Below are 22,322 nucleotides of genomic sequence, written 5' to 3'. Positions count from 1 at the left end.
ATATGTTTTTTGCAGAATATGCTCCTGTCCTGTTTCAGCTAGGATAGAGTTAATTTTCACAAGGAGCCAGGACAGGTGACCCAAACTGACCATACAATGTGACGTCATGCTCACCATAAAAGTGGGATAGCCGGGGAGGGGCTCCATTGGCTTTTCTATCCCTAGTAGCTCTCTTATTTCTCATTTTTATTCTAATTAAAGAATTATCTTTGATTAAAACTTAGTAAGTTTTTGCTGTACCTAGTGACTAAGTTCCATAATTCTAGAATACAGGAAGATACATCCTGTTGCTCACAGGTGTTCCTCTGGAACCATCAGGTCTATAATGATGCTTTTTGACAGAGTACAAAAGGTTGCTTGGAGTCTAACTTTACTGCTATGGCTGTCATTTATCAGAGAAGCCTCCAGGTGCCATAAATTCATTTTCCTAAGGAAATATCTGTGAACTGCTTTATACTTCAAAACTAGATAAAGACAAGGTAAGGAGAAAAAGAAGATAAGATTATAGATACTTTGTAAGAATGAATGAAACACAATGTCTGGGAACATGAAAAAGAGGAGCAGTTTGTCAGACTGTTGCATTTGTTGGGGCAGAAGGCTCAGAATCGTGAATATTGTGTGATATTGTGTGTTAAATTCAGTGATTCAGGTGAAGCTGGAGACATGAACAGTCTGACAAACAATTTTAGATTATCTAAAAAAATAAATTATAATCTTCAAAACTGCTTTATGAATGGAAGGGCTCTTTGCATCATGCAGTAACAAGCTGTATGCTCAAATAAGATATGCAAGAATGTTTTGGACTGTATATGTTAAAATATATATATATAGTAATAATAGTATTAATGATGTTACCTGCTCAGACCAGAGGTTTTCTGGTCTCCTCCAAGCTCCTGTGGTTCTTAAAAAAAAAAAAATCTTAGTACTGCAGCTGACACTGACTCAGGTGTTTACATGTAAAACACCTGCAGGGAGATGGAGTAATTGCAGCCAGTGGTCCTGTGCAGGCTCTTCCTTCCCACAAGTAGCATCTGTGTGGGATGAGTCTTTATCAGTGTTTCCCGCCACCTTGATTCTGTGTGATTATACTTTATGAGAAAGCAAGGTGAAATGCGATCATGTACATCACTATTTGTATCCTTGTGAAAAACAAGAGAATTTTCTGCCTCTCTCTACCGTGATGCATGCTTATTAGGGAAAGCAGAAGAGACCCAGAGAGGTGCCCAGCCCAGAAGAACAATTTCCTCATCCGCAGGGCACTGCTGTGAAATGAAGGGCAGTTTCAGGTCTCTGATCAGAGGCCAAGAAAAGCAATACATCCCATAGCTGAGCAACTGGACCATCTTTGTTTACTGAAGAATCTCTTTGTCTCTCCCTTTAGCTTTGGACCGATCTTCCCATGCATGATAAACTTATTGCCATTCAAGTCTTTGAAATGGATCCATTTCAAAAGCAAGTTCTTTGTAATAAATTTGCATTTTCCACTAATTAATACAAAAAGAACTGGGAAGCCATAACTAGGTCTTATCAGAGCCAGAATTTCCAGGATCAGCAACTGTATCATGCCAGTGTTTCCGTCTTGGTTGTGCGGGTGCTGCTAGTAGCATAGGTGATGGCACAATACCAAGCAGATGTAACAATTACAGTGCTAATAAAACTTTTTTTTTCTTCTTTTCATTACAACTATTAAACAATGTATATAAAGTTGCATAATTTCAACCTAATTATATCTTTTTCTGTCTTCCTTTTCTAAAGTACTACTTCAAATTGCTTCTTGAAATAACTGGATTTCCTGTGGGTGAGATGCTAACAACTAGGCATGCCCATTTAGCTAAAGGCATTGTAGCATGTCCTGAATTTAGCATTATGCAATGTTTCTATATTGCAGGATCAATGGGGTAAGGTGAAGCCCATGCTGCAGGAAACCACTGCTCCTGATAGGCAGACCCAACATGCATCTCAAAAAATTTCATTCAAATGAAGCTAGGCAATTGACACTTGTCACCCTGTGTTCATAGTCAGCATCAAAGGTAGCTGCAGCGTGCATTCAGTGACTATGATGTTCCATCACAGTGACTGGATGTTTCCATCACAGGTCCTTGAGCTGCAGAAGCTGCTGCTTGTGCCCAGAGCTGAACCGAAGGAGTGACTGAGCAGAGAGGACTTGATCTCCCTCACCCCCATTTCTGCTCCCCCCAGAGTGTATGTGGGGGATAACTCCTTCTGCCTCCTCTCCCTTCACTCCAGGCACTTTTTTAAAATGTAAATTCTTTCTTACTGGCACAGGCAAATTGAAAAGAAAAGAAAAAGAAATCCAAAGCATTCAAAAGATAAGGAAAATTGTGCAAGATGACTGGATAGTTATTAAATTTCACTTTGAAACTGGCAACTTTAAGGAGCCCATTACAGCGTATCTGATATTTTAAAATAAGCTGTCATCTGTACAGTATTTTTCTCATTTTAAAAGAAAATCATCCTGCCTTAGACTCAATACAGTTTCACCTATGGTAGCACAGAGAAGAGATGCTTTTCTTTTCACGCCTCGGGGCTTTGATAGTTGTTTCATTAAATCAGAGTTCTGTCATTGCTTCTGTGAAGAGAGGAACTGAGGCTGGTTTTCATGCTCCTTCCCTCCCCTCCCCTTTTTAAAACAGTGAAAAGCAAATTTGCGCAAGATAAAGAACAGACTAAGAAAAATCCTATTCAGAAAATTCCCTATAACTTAATTAATTTCTCGATTACACTAATTGAAAAGAACAATAATAAGAGATCGTGTATTTTTTGGCAATTGCAAGGAAATGTTTAATTACTGCATGTAAGTAAAATGATAGCTTAAAGCATTCTTGCAAGCAACAGTGCTCTTTGGGGGGTAATTAGTGAAAAATAGATAGTAAACAGATGATAGCTTTTAGGCTAAACAAATCACTTCATTTCCATCTCATGATAAAGAACTATAAAATCAAACCTATCACACCATTCAGCAGGCAACTTTGTATTTTGATCTAAGGTTGATTACGAACAGTGTAGCAGTGAATAAAGGCGATTGTAGAAATATTTCTGGATTCGTATTGAATTCAGCCATTCAGTGACTGTGGGATGGACACGTGAGCTTATTACTTTGCTGCTACTGAAATAAGATAACCAAATGTTTGATTGGTCTTTTCTGAACACAGCCAGACCTTTGGTCATTTAAGAACCATCTGTGCTTACTCATTTGTGGTATATACGGTTACCACTGCAGACAATCATCCTATGAGTAAATATTAAGGTTCGTGCTAACTTCAAGTTTGACCAAATATTCGGTTAGAATTTGTCCTTTGGTGCCTTGACAGTCAGATCAAAAGCTCAGCTGGCACATGAAATAGCCTGCCTTTGTCAGCCAGAGGACAATGCATAAATGAGAGGTGTTTGATAAATGGAAGTTGTTCCTTTTTCCAATGTGGTTGGGGAACACATACAAAGGAGGGATGGGGAGTTGAGTCTTGTCCCCATTTGAAACACAGAGATATTTCAGCATGCAAAGCCTTTCTTTCATTTCCTAATAATCCCAGTCAAAGCTAGGATGAAAAGGATTTAAAAAGGATGTACTGTACAAACACCAGACATACAGTAACCCTTGCAAGGGGCACAGCAAAGTTTCTTGATTCCTGGTTGAATTTCCAGTGGAAGACGAGAGCCTCCTTTGGCCAAGCACATGGAAACCAGCTGCAGACCTCTAGTGAGAATGAAGCAGGAGCCTAAAGGGACTATTAATATATTAGGACAGAATCAGTGAGTCCACTCCTATACAGATAAAAAAACCTGTTGTCATATGGAAGAGAATTTGCAAATAGTAGATACATATAGCAACTACTGAAGATAATGCTTTTAAATGTAGGGTGAGACTGAATAGAAGTTAAGCTTAAATACTTTAGGAATAGTTATCCAGAATTCTTCACAGCTTGAAAAGGTGTTTTTGACCTTTCTCTCCTTTCTGTCCTCCAGTAATCTAAAAACCATTCATGTCCTCAACCAAGGGCAGTAGGTAAAAGCTTAGACCTATGATGTGTTTGCATAATGTGAGGTCCTTGGAGTAATGAGGAATAGTCGTTAGCAAGGTAGGATTCCCTTACTGTCGAAGACAGCTGATTGCTGATCCCATCCTCCGCTCCATTCTATCTGCCAGTAGCTGAAGCTGCAGGCTGGAGGCATCAGTAGAGCTAATACAGCAGCAGGCCCAGTATATTATTGTTCGGTTCTGTAGCTGTGAATCGAGGCACACAAACAGTTGGTGAATGGATTGTATGACTGACAATGACTGCAGAGAGCAGATAATAACATTGGAGACCTTATACCACCCAGCTGACAGATTCATTAAAGAGCACCGTTTGCAGCCTGAGATGGAAAAGATGCATGTAACAGTATCCTGCAGTATCTGCGTGCCCTGCCCGGACTCCCGCAGTCAAACAATGGCTGGGGCAGAAATAGGGGTTCCCTGTCTTTTGTGAGCAGAAATACTGGTTTTACCTCATTTACACCACCAATGCTTGCAGCTGGTGACACATTAAGGAGTTAAAGAATATAAAGAATACCAGGCTCTCAGAAATTAAAGAATATAAAGAATACCAGGCTCTCAGAATACAGGTGAAAAGAGAAAATTGAATTGAAAATCTGTTAAACAACCATTAATAAATATAAGCTATACAATTCTTCTCATTCCTTTCCCATTAATCTGTAACTTAATGTCTTTTATTATTATTTTAACACAGAACCCACTATGTTCTGAAGTTAGGAAGTTCTGGCAAAAGGAAAAAAAGTGTAGCCTGCTGTCTATGATTGTCTCATGTTACTTAAATTCTTCCTGGGAGTATCAAGCCTCAGGGATTTTTTTCAGACATTATTTTTATTTATACAGATTAGACTTTTCATTCAGCAAACAGAAGTAATATCATGTGATATTTAGACATACAACTGCACAGCTCAGCTGGTGAGTTGCAACTATTGAATACTGGGTTAAGAGATCATTTTAAAAGCTTGAAAACAATCTATTACCTAATTTCTCATATGATTAAGTGAAAAAAGCAAATTAATGTATATCCTGTGAGAGGGAGATAGATATCATAAAAAGAAGGAAATACGCCATATAAAATCACAAATTTTTTGTGGAGGGATGACAACAGATAGTCTGTACATACCATTTTAATAGCATTACATAATAGAATATATGGAATTTAATTGAAACAGCTTATAAAGTGTTTTAGCAAAGTGGCTGCTTTAAAATACACAATGTTTTCATTCAAAATAGTATCTTTAAATGGAAGTTATGTATTTCATTATGTGTTCTTTTCACAGAATTTTGCAAATCTTATCCTTTTAATCTCAAAAGTATACTTTGCTGAAAGATTTTAAAAAAGTGATGTTACTCCTTTTTCATAAGGAGAAAAACTCTTCCCCTTTGTATTCTTTCAGTACTCATTCACTGCGCTTGCAGTTTTCCTTCTGCTGCAGAATCAAAGCTCAACAAATGAAATATAGATACATTGCTTAAAAATTAATTGCCTGTGAATTTTTGGTCAGATTAACCATTTTTTAAATTCCTTCATCAATGTAATTTGAGTGATAAGTCAACATACACTTGAATACCAAATTTAAGCATAGGTGACATTACAGATATCTCCATGAATTGTAAACCAGAATGTTATTTTGATAAGTTTCATTTTACTAGAAAATGAAGTTTCCTGCATATTTAATACTTTGTGTAATTCCGTGATTATTTACTTTCCAAGTCCACTTATGCATTTGAATAATTTTGAGAAAGAGGCGATAAAACCTCTCATGTAGTTAATATGGCAAAGCCTCTCCCCAGCTGTGATTCTTTACAAATGTGTGATCATCGTTCAGTTCAGTGGCCATACAGCTCTCGTTATCTCCAGAGCTAGGTATTAGCACTGCTTGAGGGGGATGTGGATATTTTTAATACCAAACATACTTCCCACGAAGCAAAATTTTTCACCAAAAACATTAAGCTTTCCACACTCCAAGAAAACTATGTCCAGGTACCTCCTGCAGAGAAGTGAGGGGCCAGAAACTCCATGAATAAGCAAATTAATGTCAAACTGAGACAGCATTAAGTGTTTAGATGCTTAGAAACAATACCCTCTCCCTCTTCCCTCCTTGAACTATTTCAGAAAGTTTTTCACCCTTTTCTTCACTGGAAAAAAAAATAATAAAAAAATCCGTAGGTAGAAAATAAAATCCTGTGCCCAGCAAAGTAAAGGACAAGAGGAGAGGCAAAGCTCCTCGGTTCCTTCAGCTCATTTCAAAGGCCTTACAGCACAATAGCACAGAGAAAAAGGATTTTGACATCAATGATGCCTGCTTATATTATTGTGGAAAGTGCAGGAATTACATTTGAACTCCTGAGGTGTAAACTCAGTAAACTTTCACAGGGATTAAAAAATACTGGAAAGTTGTTTCATAACATTGTAAACTGTGTGTTCATAGAAACACTCTACCAAGCAAGATCTATTTGAATAATATGAAAATATTTGGGCTGGTTTTTTTTTTTCTTGTATTGAACACTTACTTGAAAACCTGTTAAGATGAGCTGGTTTTTGAAATGCCATACACTCTGCCAGGTAAGATAACTGACAGTCACCTGCATTATAGGTTTAGTCACTGCTAAAAATAATTATATTGCTTTATTAAAATTAAATCCTTTACACGTCAGACAGTTCTGTAGTTCAGTGCATTTTGTCAGTTGTTACTCAGTGATGTGTTGGCATACTAACTACCATTCCCTTACTTTGATTCATTTATTGCCCTTCCAATGCAGAGCACCACCTGCTTTTTTTCTATAAGGAATTTGAAACACAAATATAAAATCCTCACCTGACATTTGATGCCTAAAGATTCATCAGTGCCTCCTTATAGCATTCACTTTCTTCTTTTGATAATAAAATTTATAAAATTTCTTCCTTTATGTCTAAAATTTTAGAGGCACAGTTGTAAAGACAAATGATTAAACTTGAAAGTAATCCTTTAGTATTTTCGTATTGGTCAGATGCTACATATATGTGTATCATAAAAAAATGGTTCATAGAACCATTTGAATCTTTAAATAAATTATTATATTAAAATACATGGTTACAGTTGATGTTTAGCTAATTGGTCAGTGCTAGTTATTTAGACCTCCCCTAGGGTCAATGAAGAGAGAGATAAGGATGACAAAGGCGAGTTTATTCCATCTATGCAAGACATGAATTTTAGAATGAGATTAATTGCCCCTTCTTATCTCTCTCTGATTATGAGAGAGAGTCAAGATAACAGTTTAAATTAGACATTTGACTTTTAGAAAGCTGAACTAAGGTATTGCACTAATAACTTTCCGATCTTTGTTGTCAGTTCACATTTTTCAAGACTTTTTAGCACAGAAAGAGAGCAGTCTTAATTCTATAATTCTAAAAGTTTCTGTTCAAAGTCCGATTTTTGTGATAGTTGAGTTTGCTGCCTTTTGATTTGCTTAATTTTTTGAAAGTAGTAATAGATGAAAATTTAGAAAAATTAAAATCATTTAGGTGTTAGGATATATAAGAAGTTTCTGGGATCTCTTCTATGTGACACCTGATGTGTAGAGCATAATGTGTCATCTACACAAAACTGATTTGTATGGAGACCTCATCCTGCTCTCACAAGCAAAACTGGTGTAAAACAGAAATTTTCTTTGCTTTTATATGTACTACTGCCAGTTCTTCCCTCAGTTTGGTTGTGGGTCCACTGCAAGTTTGCCAGATATCAAGCTGGAGCAAGCCCAGTAGAAAAATATCTAAAGGCATGATATTGTTTCTCAGCTTGCAGAATACCTTCAGGATTATGCTGATGAGTTCAATGATGGTATGAAGCTTAGGATGGTATAAAGCTTCAAATGCTAATCTTATAGAAAGATCAAGATACTTTATAGAAAGAATGAATAGAGTTTTGAGAGCTGAAATAATAGGAATAGGATGAAATTTAGAAATTCAAAATCCAAGGACTCGGGTACTAGTACAAGCTGCTGCTATAAACTGGGAGATGCGGAGCACAGCAATTGGGAGTGGCAAGGAGGAAATGAGGAATCTGAGTGATGAAGCTGCTCATAGAATGACTGCAAAGAGCCATTTCAATGCATCTTGGTTTCCACTAGATGGGAAATGAACTATGAATTGGTGAGACTTCCTCTAAGATATTATGTACAGTTCTAGTTATTGCAGTTGGAGAAAGATGAACTCAAACTAGAATGGATGAAAAAGAAGAAATACAGTATCCTGTCTTCTGAACAAAAAGTAGAATAGACTACTTGGAGAAGGCTGGGAAGAGACATGATTCCCATCTATAAACACTCCAGAGAGAAATACCAAGGCACAGGAACTTTTGGAGCTGCTAGATAATTTCATACTAAGCATTAGTTGATTTAAACTGTGTCTGCATACATTTAGACTGACATTTAAAATAAGGTTCAGAATTATATATAAGACCAGTGGCTTCTTGGAACAATATTCTTAAAGGATTGATGGAGAGGGAAGGTCTAATTGTTTTTAAGATGGCTTCATTTGTTTATAAGGAGTTACATAATGTGAGGTTTTGCAATAGCAGGGGAATAAATTCAATAACTCAGGGGACCTATTTTCCTAATGTAGTTTAGAAACCATGAAGAATTGTGATCATTCTTCGCTTGATGTTCATTATTTAGAAAGGCTTCATCTTGATTAAATTGCCTCCTCTCACCTTTCTGCTCCTTCTGAGTGAGTTACATTTCCTGCATATTATAATGCTGCTTAGATTCTTCTCTTATACAGGCAAGCAAGTGTTTTCAAACCATTTTAAGAATACTGTTGAATTTATTGCTTCTAAACTGTTGAACAGAAGTTGCTTAATTCAGCAGAAGGAATTCACAAATAATTTCTGTTTTCTTTTTACATTTGTAATCAGTTTACAGGAATTTTTTTTTTTATACATCTCATTGAAAAGTTTGTATTCGTAAAGCTGTGGCTTTGATTGGATATAAACCTCCAATAAAATAAAGTGCTTTTTCCTCTTTTTTTTTTTCCTAGCCTATCTATATGTGATTCATTTTATATTATACATTATGTTAAAAATACAACTAAAATATTTTCTTAATGTACTTTAAGGGTCAGGATTATATTTGTGGTAAAAGGAAAAAGAACCTGAATATAAACATTCTTACAGATTTCTGGTTTTGGGGTGGAATTTCCTAGAAGCGAGGCTCTATTGCCAAGGACATAATCATTGTACAAAGTGCAAAAGGCATGTCATTCAAGCTGGATTTTCAAGTGAAGGTACAAGGACCTAGGTCCTTTGGAAAACTATTCAGTTATCAAAGTTGTTGAGTATTGACATTTTGGAAAAATCTAACACTGGCATTTGTTCCTGAAAGGTATTCAAGTAGTTTTTGTGTGATTACGTCCAGGTACCGTATGCAAACGTCATTAGTGTCATGTTTTTTTAACTGATACTAGTAATGTATTTCATATGTTTGTATGGTTTATTGTATCAAGGACTGAATGTTCAGCTGTAAAGATTATTAGGAGTCTGAGAATTTTTTCAGCTAAAAAGGGCAATTTGCTAGTCATGAAATATTATGAAGAAAGGACCTGCTAGGCTTAACTTATGTAGTAAAATACCTTGTGAGAGATCAGCATTCAGGTTTCTATTTTACTGGTTTCATTAGGACATTTCCTGTATTGGGATACTGTCTTAATTTTAAAATATTTTCCCTGCTTCAGTTGCAAATCATTATGAAACAGATCTCAGTCCTCTCCGTTGCCTTTTTCCATACCTATTTTTTTAAGGATAACTGTAGTTTCCTAACCAGTTTTACTAAGGACCTTATATGATTGATGTCATACTACTCACCTTTTGCTGGAGGAAGATGGCAGCAGATTTTTTCTACATATAAGGAGCCCATGAATAAGATAATGGCTGAAACAACAAGAAACTGTTATTACTGCCTGGTGCTTTTCAGTAAAAATGCGTGAAATATTACTTAACTTTGAAATCCACTTAGCTCTTGCCTATTTCTGCAATTTTGTTTATTTGTGAAGCATTTATGGGCATTTTCATTTCAGTGATAAATAATAAACACTGGGATAGAAATTACTAAAATTATGGCAAGGCAGTATGTAAATCACATTAATATACATACTCATTTTTGGATAACCACTTTAATATTCATCTTAAAAAAGAGGTAGGTGTGGAGTGGTCAGCAACACAGTATTTCTTCCATTCAGTGAGATGTTGAAAAGACCAGGAATGTATAGTGGTAACAGGTATGAAAAACAGCATCAACATTCAAAAATACTGTTTACTTCTATGAAAGTTTAAGACAACATGTAATGAATTTTAGAGAGGGGAAAATTAAACTGCAAAAAGAATATATTCTTTGTACAGGCCAAAAAAATGTAGATAGTATAGAAGCACAGTGGGATACAAAAGTAGGTATTTGTATGGATAATAGAAGCACTTAAAATTGCATCAAGTAGTATCAGAAGGCTTGTGATTCTCCATATTTTGGAGTATAAGCCAGCTGATCCTGGGAAAGAAAGAAAAATGAAGAAAGAAATCTTTTCATTTAATTTCATTTACATCATTATGCATTAAGAAGTGTTTTAAAGCAGTTTGAAAGCATTTGATTACCAGAAAACATTTTGAGGTTAACTGCACCATGTTTAGAGTTTTATAGAAATAAACTCATACTTGGGAGTAGTGACATTGGACAAAACAACAATGGTCTCATTTTAAAAATTTCATCTTAGCTTTCCTTTGTCTTGCCATGTCTTCATCCAGCAGCGGCTTTGCTGAATAGCCTGGATGCCTCTTCTTTCTCTCCTGAGAACCCTGGAATCAGAACTAGTTTGCTATTGCCTTTAGAGGCCTCTGACATCCCTTTAGACGGGCACACCTGGACTCTCTTACTAAGTAGTCCTCCCTGGAAAATCGGGTGTTCCTTGTGTCACACAGGAGCAAGGATGGAAAGGCAATTTTAAATTTAAAAAGAGAGTTTTAACACAGTCATTTATATTTTGAATGTAGTCTGGTGCTTCTCATGTGGCATAAGAAAAGCCAAAAAAAAAAACCCCAAACCAACCCCAAAAAGAAATGAAAGTCAGTTTTGAGGGAACTTGCTGTGGCTCTGAAAGTTATTTCACACAGATGTAAGAAAAGAACCAGAGGTGCTTTTGTGAATGTGGAATTAAGACGTCTCTTTTCTGAATAAACCAAAACAAACAAGGAAACAAGCAAAGAAACAAACACACACACACACCCAAAACCTGCCAAGCAGCCAAAATTTTCAATCTAGAAGGGAAAAGATACAGTATACAGTGTGATGAGGAAAGTCATTAGAGAGAAATGATTCCAATCACACATGAAGACGTAGGTTCAAGTGTCAGGTCTGGTGGATTAATCAGGATCAGTTACAGCTCTTTCAGATATGATTAAAATACAAAGTTTTGACAAAATTTAACTTCACTGACAATTTTATCAACTTCATATGTAAAATCACAGATAGAAAAATCAGGGAAAGAAGCTACTGAATTTTGATATTTATTCAAGGAATTCGCAGTGCTAATGAGAATTTTTAAACATTTTTGACATGTAATTTTTTCCCCAAAATAGTTTCATTCTCTTTAAGTTATTTGCAATTTTTTCATGAGTAAAAAACCCCAACAAAATCAGTGTAATTATTTAAAAGTGAAAAATGTCTCACTTTTTAACCATTATTGATATCTGTGGTATCCACAGAGAAAATATTCTTCAAAATTAACTTGGAAAAATTAGTGTTTTATTTCACGGAGTGAACAGGACCTTTTTTTTTTCTTTGTATCTTCATTTTAGCACACTTTTTTGCAACTGGCATGTGACACACTACAATGACAACTAATCCAGGAAAACCTCAATATTGCCAATAACATATAGCAGGCTGAAAAAATGAGCTTTCTTTTCTGAGAAATAAAAAAGCAATCATTACTTGGACTGAGTTAGAGCAAGATATGAGTTGCTAAAGAAAAGAGTAAGTGGAAAGTTTTGAGGGAACACTTCACGCAAATGCTATGACAGAATGTCAAGAAGGGAGGAGTAGTAGTAGCATGAATAATACAGAATATGAGTCAAAATCACACTGATTAAGACTAGGAAAAGATTTATTACAAGCTGGTAGTATACTGTACATTCACAGGGTCAGATATTTGGACATGGAAAGAGACCTAATGTTTTAGATAGTTAAATATTTCCAGGAATTGTGCAAGACTTAAACTTCCTTGTAGATTTTTTAAAGAAAATGTTGCTAGTATGCAGCTGTTACTAATTTGGAAATATTTTGAGACACACTGGTGATAAACACTATATTCCTACTAGCTTTATTTTTTCTGTTTCCATAAATTCTCATGTGTAAGCATAAACCCTGGTAGAGAAAAGAAATCTCTTGTGTGTGAGAAAGCATCTATTCAAATAACAGCACTAATGAAAGGGAGCAGTGCAAATTGCTGGCGAAGCAAACTGCTTTTAGCACGAAAGTTCTCTTCTTCAAGGTCATTCTAGTATAAAAGTCCTTGGCAGGTCTCTTGCATTATGCATCTCAATGAATATATTTTTTATTAGCAAGGATTACTCTTTATTAGCATTGCTCAAGCACATTTGTATGCAAATAAGATTGGGTAGAGGGGTGCCGGCCCTGTGCTCAGGATCATAGTGAAGTCCTTTCCCTGTCCATGTGTGCTACGACGTTATATATCCTTACATGAGGCCAGAGCAACGGAGGGCTGCACGCAGATGGGGACGTTGCGCAGTGCAGCATCTTCTGCTTGGCTTTGCTGCAGAAAAGGTGGAGCACTGCACGGCAGCTGGGACTGTGTGAACACCTTGGTGAAATATATAGAGCACTGAGCAATCTCATGTCTCTTCCCTCTAAGTAAATCCGTGCCTAGATTAGCTGTGACTGATTAGTAGAGTAATTTTAGAAGCAATACTTTGTTTATGCTCTGGCATGTCTGTCTTCTGGTGACCCAGAACTCTGATTCAAACCCACAAGGTATAGATAAATTTCTCCATATGAGAACAGAAACCAACGATGAGCACGCAAATTTAAATCTCATTTCTAAAGGATGAGGGTGAAGGATTCTTCCTTCGGAGGTGCAAAATAGCTGTACAGAGGTTAAATCAGACTTACATATTCATCGTACATTGTTAAATAATCCCATGCAAAATTACGTTTCCTCTTATTTGTGGAATGCATGTTGTACACGTGGCCTCATTTAATCTTTTGCCACTTTTCAAAGCAAAAACTAATTTTTATTCTAGAGGATGGAGCAGCCTTCAATTATACAAGTTAAAGGATATGCACTGCAGTTCGTGAGGAGTGCATGTACATTACAAATGCATTTAATTGCTCTACAGAGATGCTGATCCTAATTAAGACTTCATTGGCTTTTTCATTGAAAACAGTTAAAATTAGCTAATTAAGCATGAAAAAATGAAGAAAAAATTAAATTAAGACTCTTTACATAAGTAAACCAAGTTTCTTCAAAGTTTTAACTCACCTATAAGCCTGGGAGGGGTTTTATCCTTCTGTGTCTCAGTGCCTTATCCTCTTCAACTGAGACAAGGATGGGCAGTCTGAGGGGCAAAAGTCTTGGTCAAGTGGTACTTGTGCATTTGCAGTTTATGCAACTTCTCTATTTTGTGGGTCTCAGATGTATCATGCAGTTTAGCACAGTACAACTCTGAGTATGTTAGTTTGGGACTTTTTTTCCTGAAAATTATGCTATCCAAAAAGACTTCTGAAGAAGGGAATCTAACAAAGCAGAAGACAGGACAGAGGACTAGTAAGAACAAGGAAACCAAATGCATAAGGTAAATGAAGTGAGGTCTTCTGGGTCTCCTGGGTCCTGGCATCTCTCCCTTCCCCCACTTTCGGTTTCCTGATGCCATGCCTATTTTTCCAGTTCACTTCTCTCTTCACCTTATTCCTCCTGAGGAATGCTTTCTACTTCATTATCTCCACAGATTTTAACTTTGTTCTTCAGTCACTTTATAAACATGTACAATATTAATATGTTGCATATTAATACAGCATAGCCATTTTCTGAAATTTCACACCTTAAACTCTCTCCAAACACAGCACTAGAGACATAAATGCACACTGTGTACAGTTGCCCTGTCTGCTGCAATGAATGAGCTAAAAATGGTGTTGGTGTACTTTCACAACTTCTGTATAGCTGCACATTTAGGGAACACATGACAGGTGTGCGGGTTTGGCTTCTAAAACTTATATATTAACGTGATAATAGCATTGCCACTAAAGGAAGTTTCTGTTTATAGTTGTGCTGTCACATGAGTAATTCTAAATTAACTAATATTTTTGTGGTTGTTCTTTGACATACAAATAAAATGTTATATTTTTAAAATATGTAAGGCTTAACTGAATACATGAATGAATTTTCATTTTGTAGGTGCCTTTAGATAGTAAAAAAATGTTTTCTTTTTCTGATTCTTCCTTTTATTGTCCTGACAGTACAAACAAGTGGAACAGTACATGTCATTCCACAAGTTACCTGCTGAAATGCGCCAGAAGATCCATGATTACTATGAGCACCGCTACCAAGGCAAGATCTTTGATGAAGAAAACATTCTCAATGAGCTAAATGATCCCCTCAGGGAGGTAAGATTAAAGTATTTGCGTAGTTCTTCATGGTACAGAAAAATTTCATATCTTTGCTGTTTCTGTGTTGAAATGCTCTTTCTGATTCTATTCTGTAACATTTAATCTCATTTGACCTAGTCAATGAATGACCAGGAGAATGAATTGTATATTAGATCAACACAAAGAAATAAACAGATTTGATCTCTATGCTGAACCAGTCTGTCAGAGTCATTGCCACACAAGGATGTCAAGGAGTAAAACCCCATCCTTAATTGCTGAAACTCGTGTTTGTATGCCATTCTTTAAAATACAGAGGGGCTAGACTAGAATGGTCATGGGTGAAAGGTTTTTTTCTGCTCTCCCTACTCGCTAACCGTGCATCTGTGCAGATGAAACCACTGAAAGCCACCAGTGAAGGCAGAGCTGCTTTGTTTCATTCTGTGAAGTAGCATCCTTGCCTAAGATGGTCTTTAATTGAGATGAGGAAGCTGAAATATGATATACAAGCCATAAAAAAATCTCTTTTGTTAAAACTCTAGTCTGTATTCCAGTTTGGGAGTTTATGTTATGTGCGGAAACAGCTGGAATTTTCTTTGGCAAGGTGCTTGTGTGGGAGGAAGGCAGTGTTCATCTTACTGTAACAGAGGTAGCTGCTTAATGGGGATATAAATCTGTCTTCTTTTGGGTGGTGCTCATGCCTGACCTACTCAAGGGTGTTTGTGTTATCAGTTAGCTGATATCCTCTACTGAAAGGAGAAAAAAAAAAAAAGAAAGAAAAAAAAGAGAAGAATGAAGTTGAAAAAATCAGAGAGAAGAAACCATTATCAGGGAAAAGAGAAAAGAAACAAGGGGAGAATAAAGGAGAAGCAGTCTGATACATGATGAAACCTGTGTAATTTTCAGTGACACCAAGCAATGCCTTTTAGTATCCTATGCTGTGGCAGGAGTGGTGCTGAATATGTGTCTGTGTATACATACACCCAACAGAGCATTAGATGATATATGTGCTCTTGGAAAGATGTGAAGGGTTGATTTTGTTGGGGTTGTGGGGTTTTGGGGGTTTTTTTTAAGTTTTGTGACATAAGAAGAGCGTAGGTCTGTCATGGATTGTCTGTCCCATTGAATCCTGCTCTTCATTGTGAAGAGAAAACATGTCGTACAATCCACTGCTGAAATCAATCAAGTTCCATACTTATAACAGTTCTAAGAAACAATGCCTTGCCCGTTTTTGGGCTCTGGGGCCAGCTCCTCCCTGTCTGTGTTATGGCAGTCCTTAAATGTAGCCTCCCTCCTTACAAACTGCCACCTGGGAATGATGTTACTAATGGCTAATAAATGAGAGCCTTTTAAAGGCAGAACACAATTATTCATGTATTGGATGGGATATACCATCTTACTGCCAATAACTGCAAAGGCTATAATGTCTAGGTGATAGCACAGATACCCTAGCTGCATCATTGAAGAATAAATATTAACTGCATTTGTTAAGTTTTTAATGACTCCTGCATTTTATTATACTTTCAGTTTAGCATAGGGTAAGAGTTAAACATTCAGAGTCTCCACAGGGCATACTTAGCTTGATGAAAGTAGCTTCTGATGAAGACATTCAACTGAAACCATTATTTCCTCACTTACAGTAAGCAGAACAAAAGAAACCACACAAACTACTGCATAATTATAGCACAAATATAATCAAATGTTATAAAAAAATTTGCAGTGTTTTCAGTTCTCCTTGTTCTCAGCCATTAAAGTTTACTGTATGGGCTGAAATTTTCCACAGCTAGGCTCTCCTTAGGAGTGATGACCTTTTTTTGGTCCATGTTTTAAATTTTGTCTCACTTTTAGCAGAAAAGTAATTATGCATGATATAAATATGATCATTCGACCATTAAAAATAGCTACAGGACATAGAATTAGCGGTAAAAAACTGGTATAAAATTAATTCTTACATGATAAATACTACTCATAAAGCTGTATATGCTTATAGTAGGGGTAAGACTTTTTTTGTAAAAGAGGATGGGTCTTCATTTTACTGAGCTTCTTAAAATTATGTATGGAACATTCACAGTAGATTGGATGATTAAAATAATGAAAAGCTAAGAAAAAGTTTAATGCATATGTGTGAGTGGCTAACTTTGTTGGGTAACAGAAATAGAGTCATGTTTATTGTGGAGAATTAACTAGGCCTTCATAAAAAAAGGAAAAAAGAATCCTGAACATTTTTAAATTTTACTAGTCTCTCTCTAGGTGCTTCTTAGCTGAGTAAAGCAACTGGTCACTGACCTGTATCATTCAAGGATAAGCTCGTGTTAATAAAGGGATTCCTTTCAATGACTTGGAACTAAGGTAGACACTTATTAGAAAATAGGACTTAAAAACTTTGTCTTCTCCCCAGTTAAGTTAGTTGGACGATTTGGGTATATTAGTCCCATGGTAATGTAGTTAATTAAATATCCTCAAGTCTAGACACTCAAAATGAATTAACCATGCATTGCCATATGTGGTGTGCTACTATTTGCACGTAAGGAAGAGTGCTCTCTGATGAAAGTAAGGAATTAAAGGTTTCTTGTCATTAAAATCAGAAGTTTCACTCTTACTGAAAAGCATATCCTTTTTCACAGACTTCTCTCATAATAACTGTCCAGCCTTCTTGAGAAGGTAGTGAGGAGACTCCTGGCAGTAACAATTTCAGCAGAGATAGAGGATTTTAAATTGCTTCTTCTGGGCCATGCAGGGCTGCATTCATCAAACCTATCTGTAGCTCCATACCAGTTCTGTAACAAGTCTGACCTAATCATCAGACTCTCTTTGCACACCCCAACACATGGGCACACCCACCCCCACTGTAAAAAAAACTAGCTGACTAGCTTAGAAAAATAGCTACATCTTCAAACAGCAGCTGACATGTGAAATAAATTCTGCCTTTAATAGCATTTGCAATTAACTACCTCCCTCCCTCATTTCTTGTGGTAGTAATTAGCAACTGGTAGCAATTAGCTTCCCTTATATAAATATCATATCTGGTTCTTCAGCAGACAGAGGTAGTTGTGAAGTTTTCTAAAGTTCACTTTTTTTTAAAAAAGGAAAAAAAAAAGAAGAAAACATCCTTGGAGTTCTTGCCACCTACCTGCTTTTACTGCCTAATAAGTCAAGTGTAACGTTCTGAAAAAGATCCTGCACGATGTTTAGCATTGCATCAAGGGCAGCATTTTGTAATAGTACTCATAAGGGACATACTCTCACAACAAAATCATGGAAAGCTTCCATTATTGGATTTATAATTGATAATAGTAATTGTATCTAAGTGAAAACAAGATTAAAACCAGATCAGTTTGGTATATGTAGACACACTGAATATATTTTTAGAGAATGTATTTGGTCCTTTCAAGATCAATTTTAAAATTATCAATCTGGTAACTTCACTATTTTTTTCTCAGTTGTTAACCTTCATTCTGCATTAAAACTTACTTCCTTTTGTAATTTATTTACTTCTATTTGATAGTAATCTTTAGAAATTGCAAAATATTATAGTGTCATTTAGACTATAATCCTAAGCACAAAGGATGAAACATCTCTAGCGTTAATAGTATGAGGCCAAAATGTGGTGTGATTAGACCGTGGTAGGCTTCAATCCTTTTTAATAGTGTAGCCATTATAATTTTTGGATACAGGCCATCAAACATTAAAATAATGGTAGAAAATCAAATGAGTTTATTAAAAAACAATAAAGTGTCACAGTCAAGGTTAAATTATTGGAGATTCCAAATAGTTTGCTTCCATAACAACTTAGGTCCATAAATTTAGTTCATAAAAGACAGAGAGGTAATTCTTTCATTATAATCCACTGTACTTTTATGCAGTTTTATATACAGTGAACCTTTGTGTGAAGCTTAAGGAAGGTAACTAGGGAAAATGCATCAGAATTATAGATGTAGTCATACTGGAACACATTTAAATATCTTTTTATATAGCTATATGGAGAGAGCAAATACCTCTATCTAATGCATTAAAGGTTTTTTTCACATAGACAAAGATAAAACAAAACTTTAGTTCATATGCTGGAGTACTGAAGCCATGAATGAATTATTCAACATGTCAGTCATGAAGAATAAATGCTGATGTACCACAGCATTATTTATTTGACAAATGCAGAAAATAAAAAGCATTGGTATTTTTCAAAGATCTGTGTAAGGTATGCCTAAATAATAGTCTAAGTACACAAGGCTTAAGCAAAGCCATGAAAACCTCTTTTAAAATAAAAATAGTAACAAATGGGCCATTGTAATGTTGGAAGTAACAATCAGCAGGTGATTGGATTATTGTGTTTTAAGATGCTTAGCCCCAGCAGGTGTGACATGGTAACAAACTGTGTGCACACTCAAAGCAGGTTCCTGGGGACCTAAGACAATGCAGTTTGATTTCCTGAATCATGGGCAGTGTTTTTGCCCCTCAATGAATGCACGTACACGAGTGTACATGCTGCCATTGAGACATAGCTTTTGAATTGCCAGCCACTTTCATTGCTGTTGCATATATTAAAGAAATCAGTGTTTCAAGAAATCATTTATTCAAGAAATCATATATATATTCAGGATCACAGTCCCTTCTGTGTTTGACATGCTTTGTTAGCAAATCCATCCTGAGCAGAGACATGCTTTGGCAAGTCCAATATATATCTGCTTCCAATAATACAGATAATAATACAGCACCTGTTCTCAGTAATTAAGATTTTGAACAGTCTTGTTATTGCACCTATAAGATTCCTTTGTCATAATTGTTCAGTAAAAATTTCAGACATTACATTTCTTTCATGAGATCTTCAAATATACTAATCCAAATCAAATCCCTAAATGTTAGTGCAGTTGCCTTTCATAGAAAGGCAAGTTATTTGAGAAAAGTACCAGGCTATTTAGATGCAAACTAAATGCTGTGAGATATGTCAAATCCCATTATACAAGAGTAAATCCAGTCTGTGCCTGCTGCTGTCTGAACTGCGGTTCAGGCACCTGAAGAGCAGAATCAGGAAGGTTTTCATGGGCACCAGGTCCGGCGCATTGAGAGAACAGCAGTTAATGCAACAGGAGTGCTGTCCCGCAGAGGAGAATTTCGCACCATTGCCTTATTCTGTCCAAGATCATGCGTCCAAGTGTCTGTCATGTCTCAATTTGTAACGGAGTGAAAGATTGTTCAGCTAGCTGATACCCAGGTAGTGCTAGGGGCAGCGGATGGAAAGAGTCAAGCATTTTTATTTTTCTTTCTTCATGCAGCTTCTGCTGAAAGCCAGGAAAGGTTACTACAGATTAGACAATGCTTACCACAGCACGTTCATTCCTATTAGGTCTGAATATGCTATTGCAATTATAGATGGCATTGCTGATTTTTACAAGGTTAAAAAAAATAACGAAGTACTTCAAATGACGTCTGAGTTAGCTCTCCTTATGTAAACACATTCTTTTAACACTGTACTTGCTTTGGCTTGACTAGCGTCCTCTCTAGTAGGATTTGGAATGTTTTGGTTTATTTAGCTAAAACTGAAGGATCTTTTGCCCTAATCCCCGAATTGTGACTATGAGTCCTTTACGTTAAAACAGCAGAAGTTAACACATGTTCCTTTAAACTCTTTAGAGAATAATTGAAGATAAATGAAAAATAAATCAATGAAAATTCTTGATGCAGGGTTGGAAACTACACAGTCTGTTGTAATTCAAGGTGCAGGACCGGGCTATAGGAAAGCAGTCTGGTACCTGCAGGGTTCTCCATTTTCCCCTCATGGGCTTCTGCAGTAGAAAGTCATGGCACTTGCATAAGGGGAGCATAGAAAGGGGAAGAGGCGAAGCAAAGGGCAGGATGCAGCCCTGATCCCAAAAGAAAATGTGGTGCAGACAGTGCAGGGGTACACGATATGGATGTGCCCACATTCCTTTCCTGTAAATTTCATCCTTGGAGATGGTGAGAAGGAGTATCTTTTCCTTCAGTTTTCACTGTGGAATTTAAATTCTTGATCCAGAAGCAGGCTAAAGTCTTTTGAAACATATTTGTTTGGAATCGGTAAAACTGTTTTGGGGTCACGTAATACAAAAGTTTCTGTGTTGAGTGGGTACCCTTTAAACATGCCAATGTCCATGAAAGTCACCACAAATAAAGATTAGCATTGTGACTTACCACAAGCAAGGAGATAAATACGCTGTGAACTGTCTGATGCAGAAGCAAATGCATGTGCCTATTTTTATGCACTCAGTTGCACATTATGATTATTGTAGTAACAGCATATAGAAGGGTACACAGCATTTCCCATGCATAAATTTGGAGTTGCCTTTTAAACCATGTGATCTCAAAGGCAAAAACAAGGAAAACAAAAAACAACAGAGCACAAAATCTGTTCTGAATGCACATTTATGAATTTAATTTCCAGTTGGTACACTGGTGATTTAAGAAGGTAAATCTTAAAGCTGTGGAAGATAGCCAAGGTAAACTCTGCACATCATGGCAATGATAGATCATTGTTTTGCTTTTTTCCTAGAGCCACTTGAACAAAACAATTGTTCATTACTTTGAAACCTGCACAAAACTCTGTCTAATCTGTATTTTGTAGTGTTGCTGCTATCTAGCAAATACAATAAGAACATACTTACAATCTTTTCTCCAAAAACTTATTGCAGGTAAGCCAAAGGTAAAATACTGATTTTTTTTTTTTCCCTGAAGTCTTAGTACCTGAAAAATCAGGCGTCTCCTCCTCAGTTGCAAAATAATCTTTTGAAAGTGTAATGTCTTTTAATGAAGAGTCTTTATATAAGAGATTAAATGGAAACTGGAATTGCAAAAAAATGTTTGAAATTACTTATAAATTGACAGATAATGAAATTTAGCATAGATATGGATGTACAAGGTGTTGAATTACACTTGTTTAATTTAAAGATACGTTTCTAACACTGAAGGAACTTAATGTCTGATATTTTTAATGATTAACAAGAGTCTTCCTCTCCTTGGGACTAAACTACTGTGATACAAGATTGTTAGAGATGAGTGGAGTTAAAAGCTGGTTCAAAATGTGGAGTCTGACACTGTAAGTACAGGTACAGACTTCCTGGTAGCTCCTGGGCCAAGATCAAGGCAATGGTTTTATCTGTTCTCTCCATCTCGTTCATGGTACCTTTACACAATCCTGCGCAGTGGTAGCGCTGGATCCTAAACCAGCCTCAGTAGGAGTAGAGCACCGAGGCAAGGAGCTCCCCTAAGAGGTTTTTTAGTCTCCCAGTTTGTTCTGTGGAGTCTATGTTTGTTAGTTTTCTTCTGAATAAATCCATTTTTCTTTTCCTTCATTTGTGAAAAGCAAAACTATGTGGTTGGTTGAGAAGATACTAATAAGGTACCCTAAAGCACATACAGTTACAATTTTTATTATTTAATATTTATTTCTGTGATCTCAGGAATGTCACCTTACATGTATTAAAAATATGTTTATTTCATAGTGAAGTTTTTTCTTGTACTAAATTGAAAATCAGGAAGCAAAGATGGATCTGTGTCTATTAAAAAAAGTAAGAAAAGAGTAGAACTAGTGAGAATTATTTGAAAAATGTACCTGATGAGAGCATTATGCTATAGGAGTTGTAACAGAATATTTGGGAAATGCAGTGGCTAGTACATACAT

The 22,322-nt window shown here is 36.2% G+C and overlaps 1 protein-coding gene across 1 annotated transcript in view; it reads left to right on the top strand.

Annotated features, from left to right (window-relative positions):
- HCN1 (hyperpolarization activated cyclic nucleotide gated potassium channel 1) overlaps positions 1 to 22,322 on the top strand; it is a 213,112-nt gene that overhangs the window by 155,679 nt on the left and 35,111 nt on the right. The window contains exon 5 of the mRNA XM_054811028.1: positions 14,546 to 14,692. Within this exon, the coding sequence (XP_054667003.1) occupies positions 14,546 to 14,692 (147 nt within the window). The remainder of the gene's footprint in view (positions 1 to 14,545; positions 14,693 to 22,322) is intronic.

Source organism: Grus americana, chromosome Z (assembly GCF_028858705.1).
Source record: "Grus americana isolate bGruAme1 chromosome Z, bGruAme1.mat, whole genome shotgun sequence".
Classification (NCBI taxonomy): Eukaryota; Metazoa; Chordata; class Aves; order Gruiformes; family Gruidae; genus Grus; species Grus americana.
Note: the sequence above shows the minus strand (reverse complement) of the source record. Positions and strands in the feature narration are given on the sequence as shown.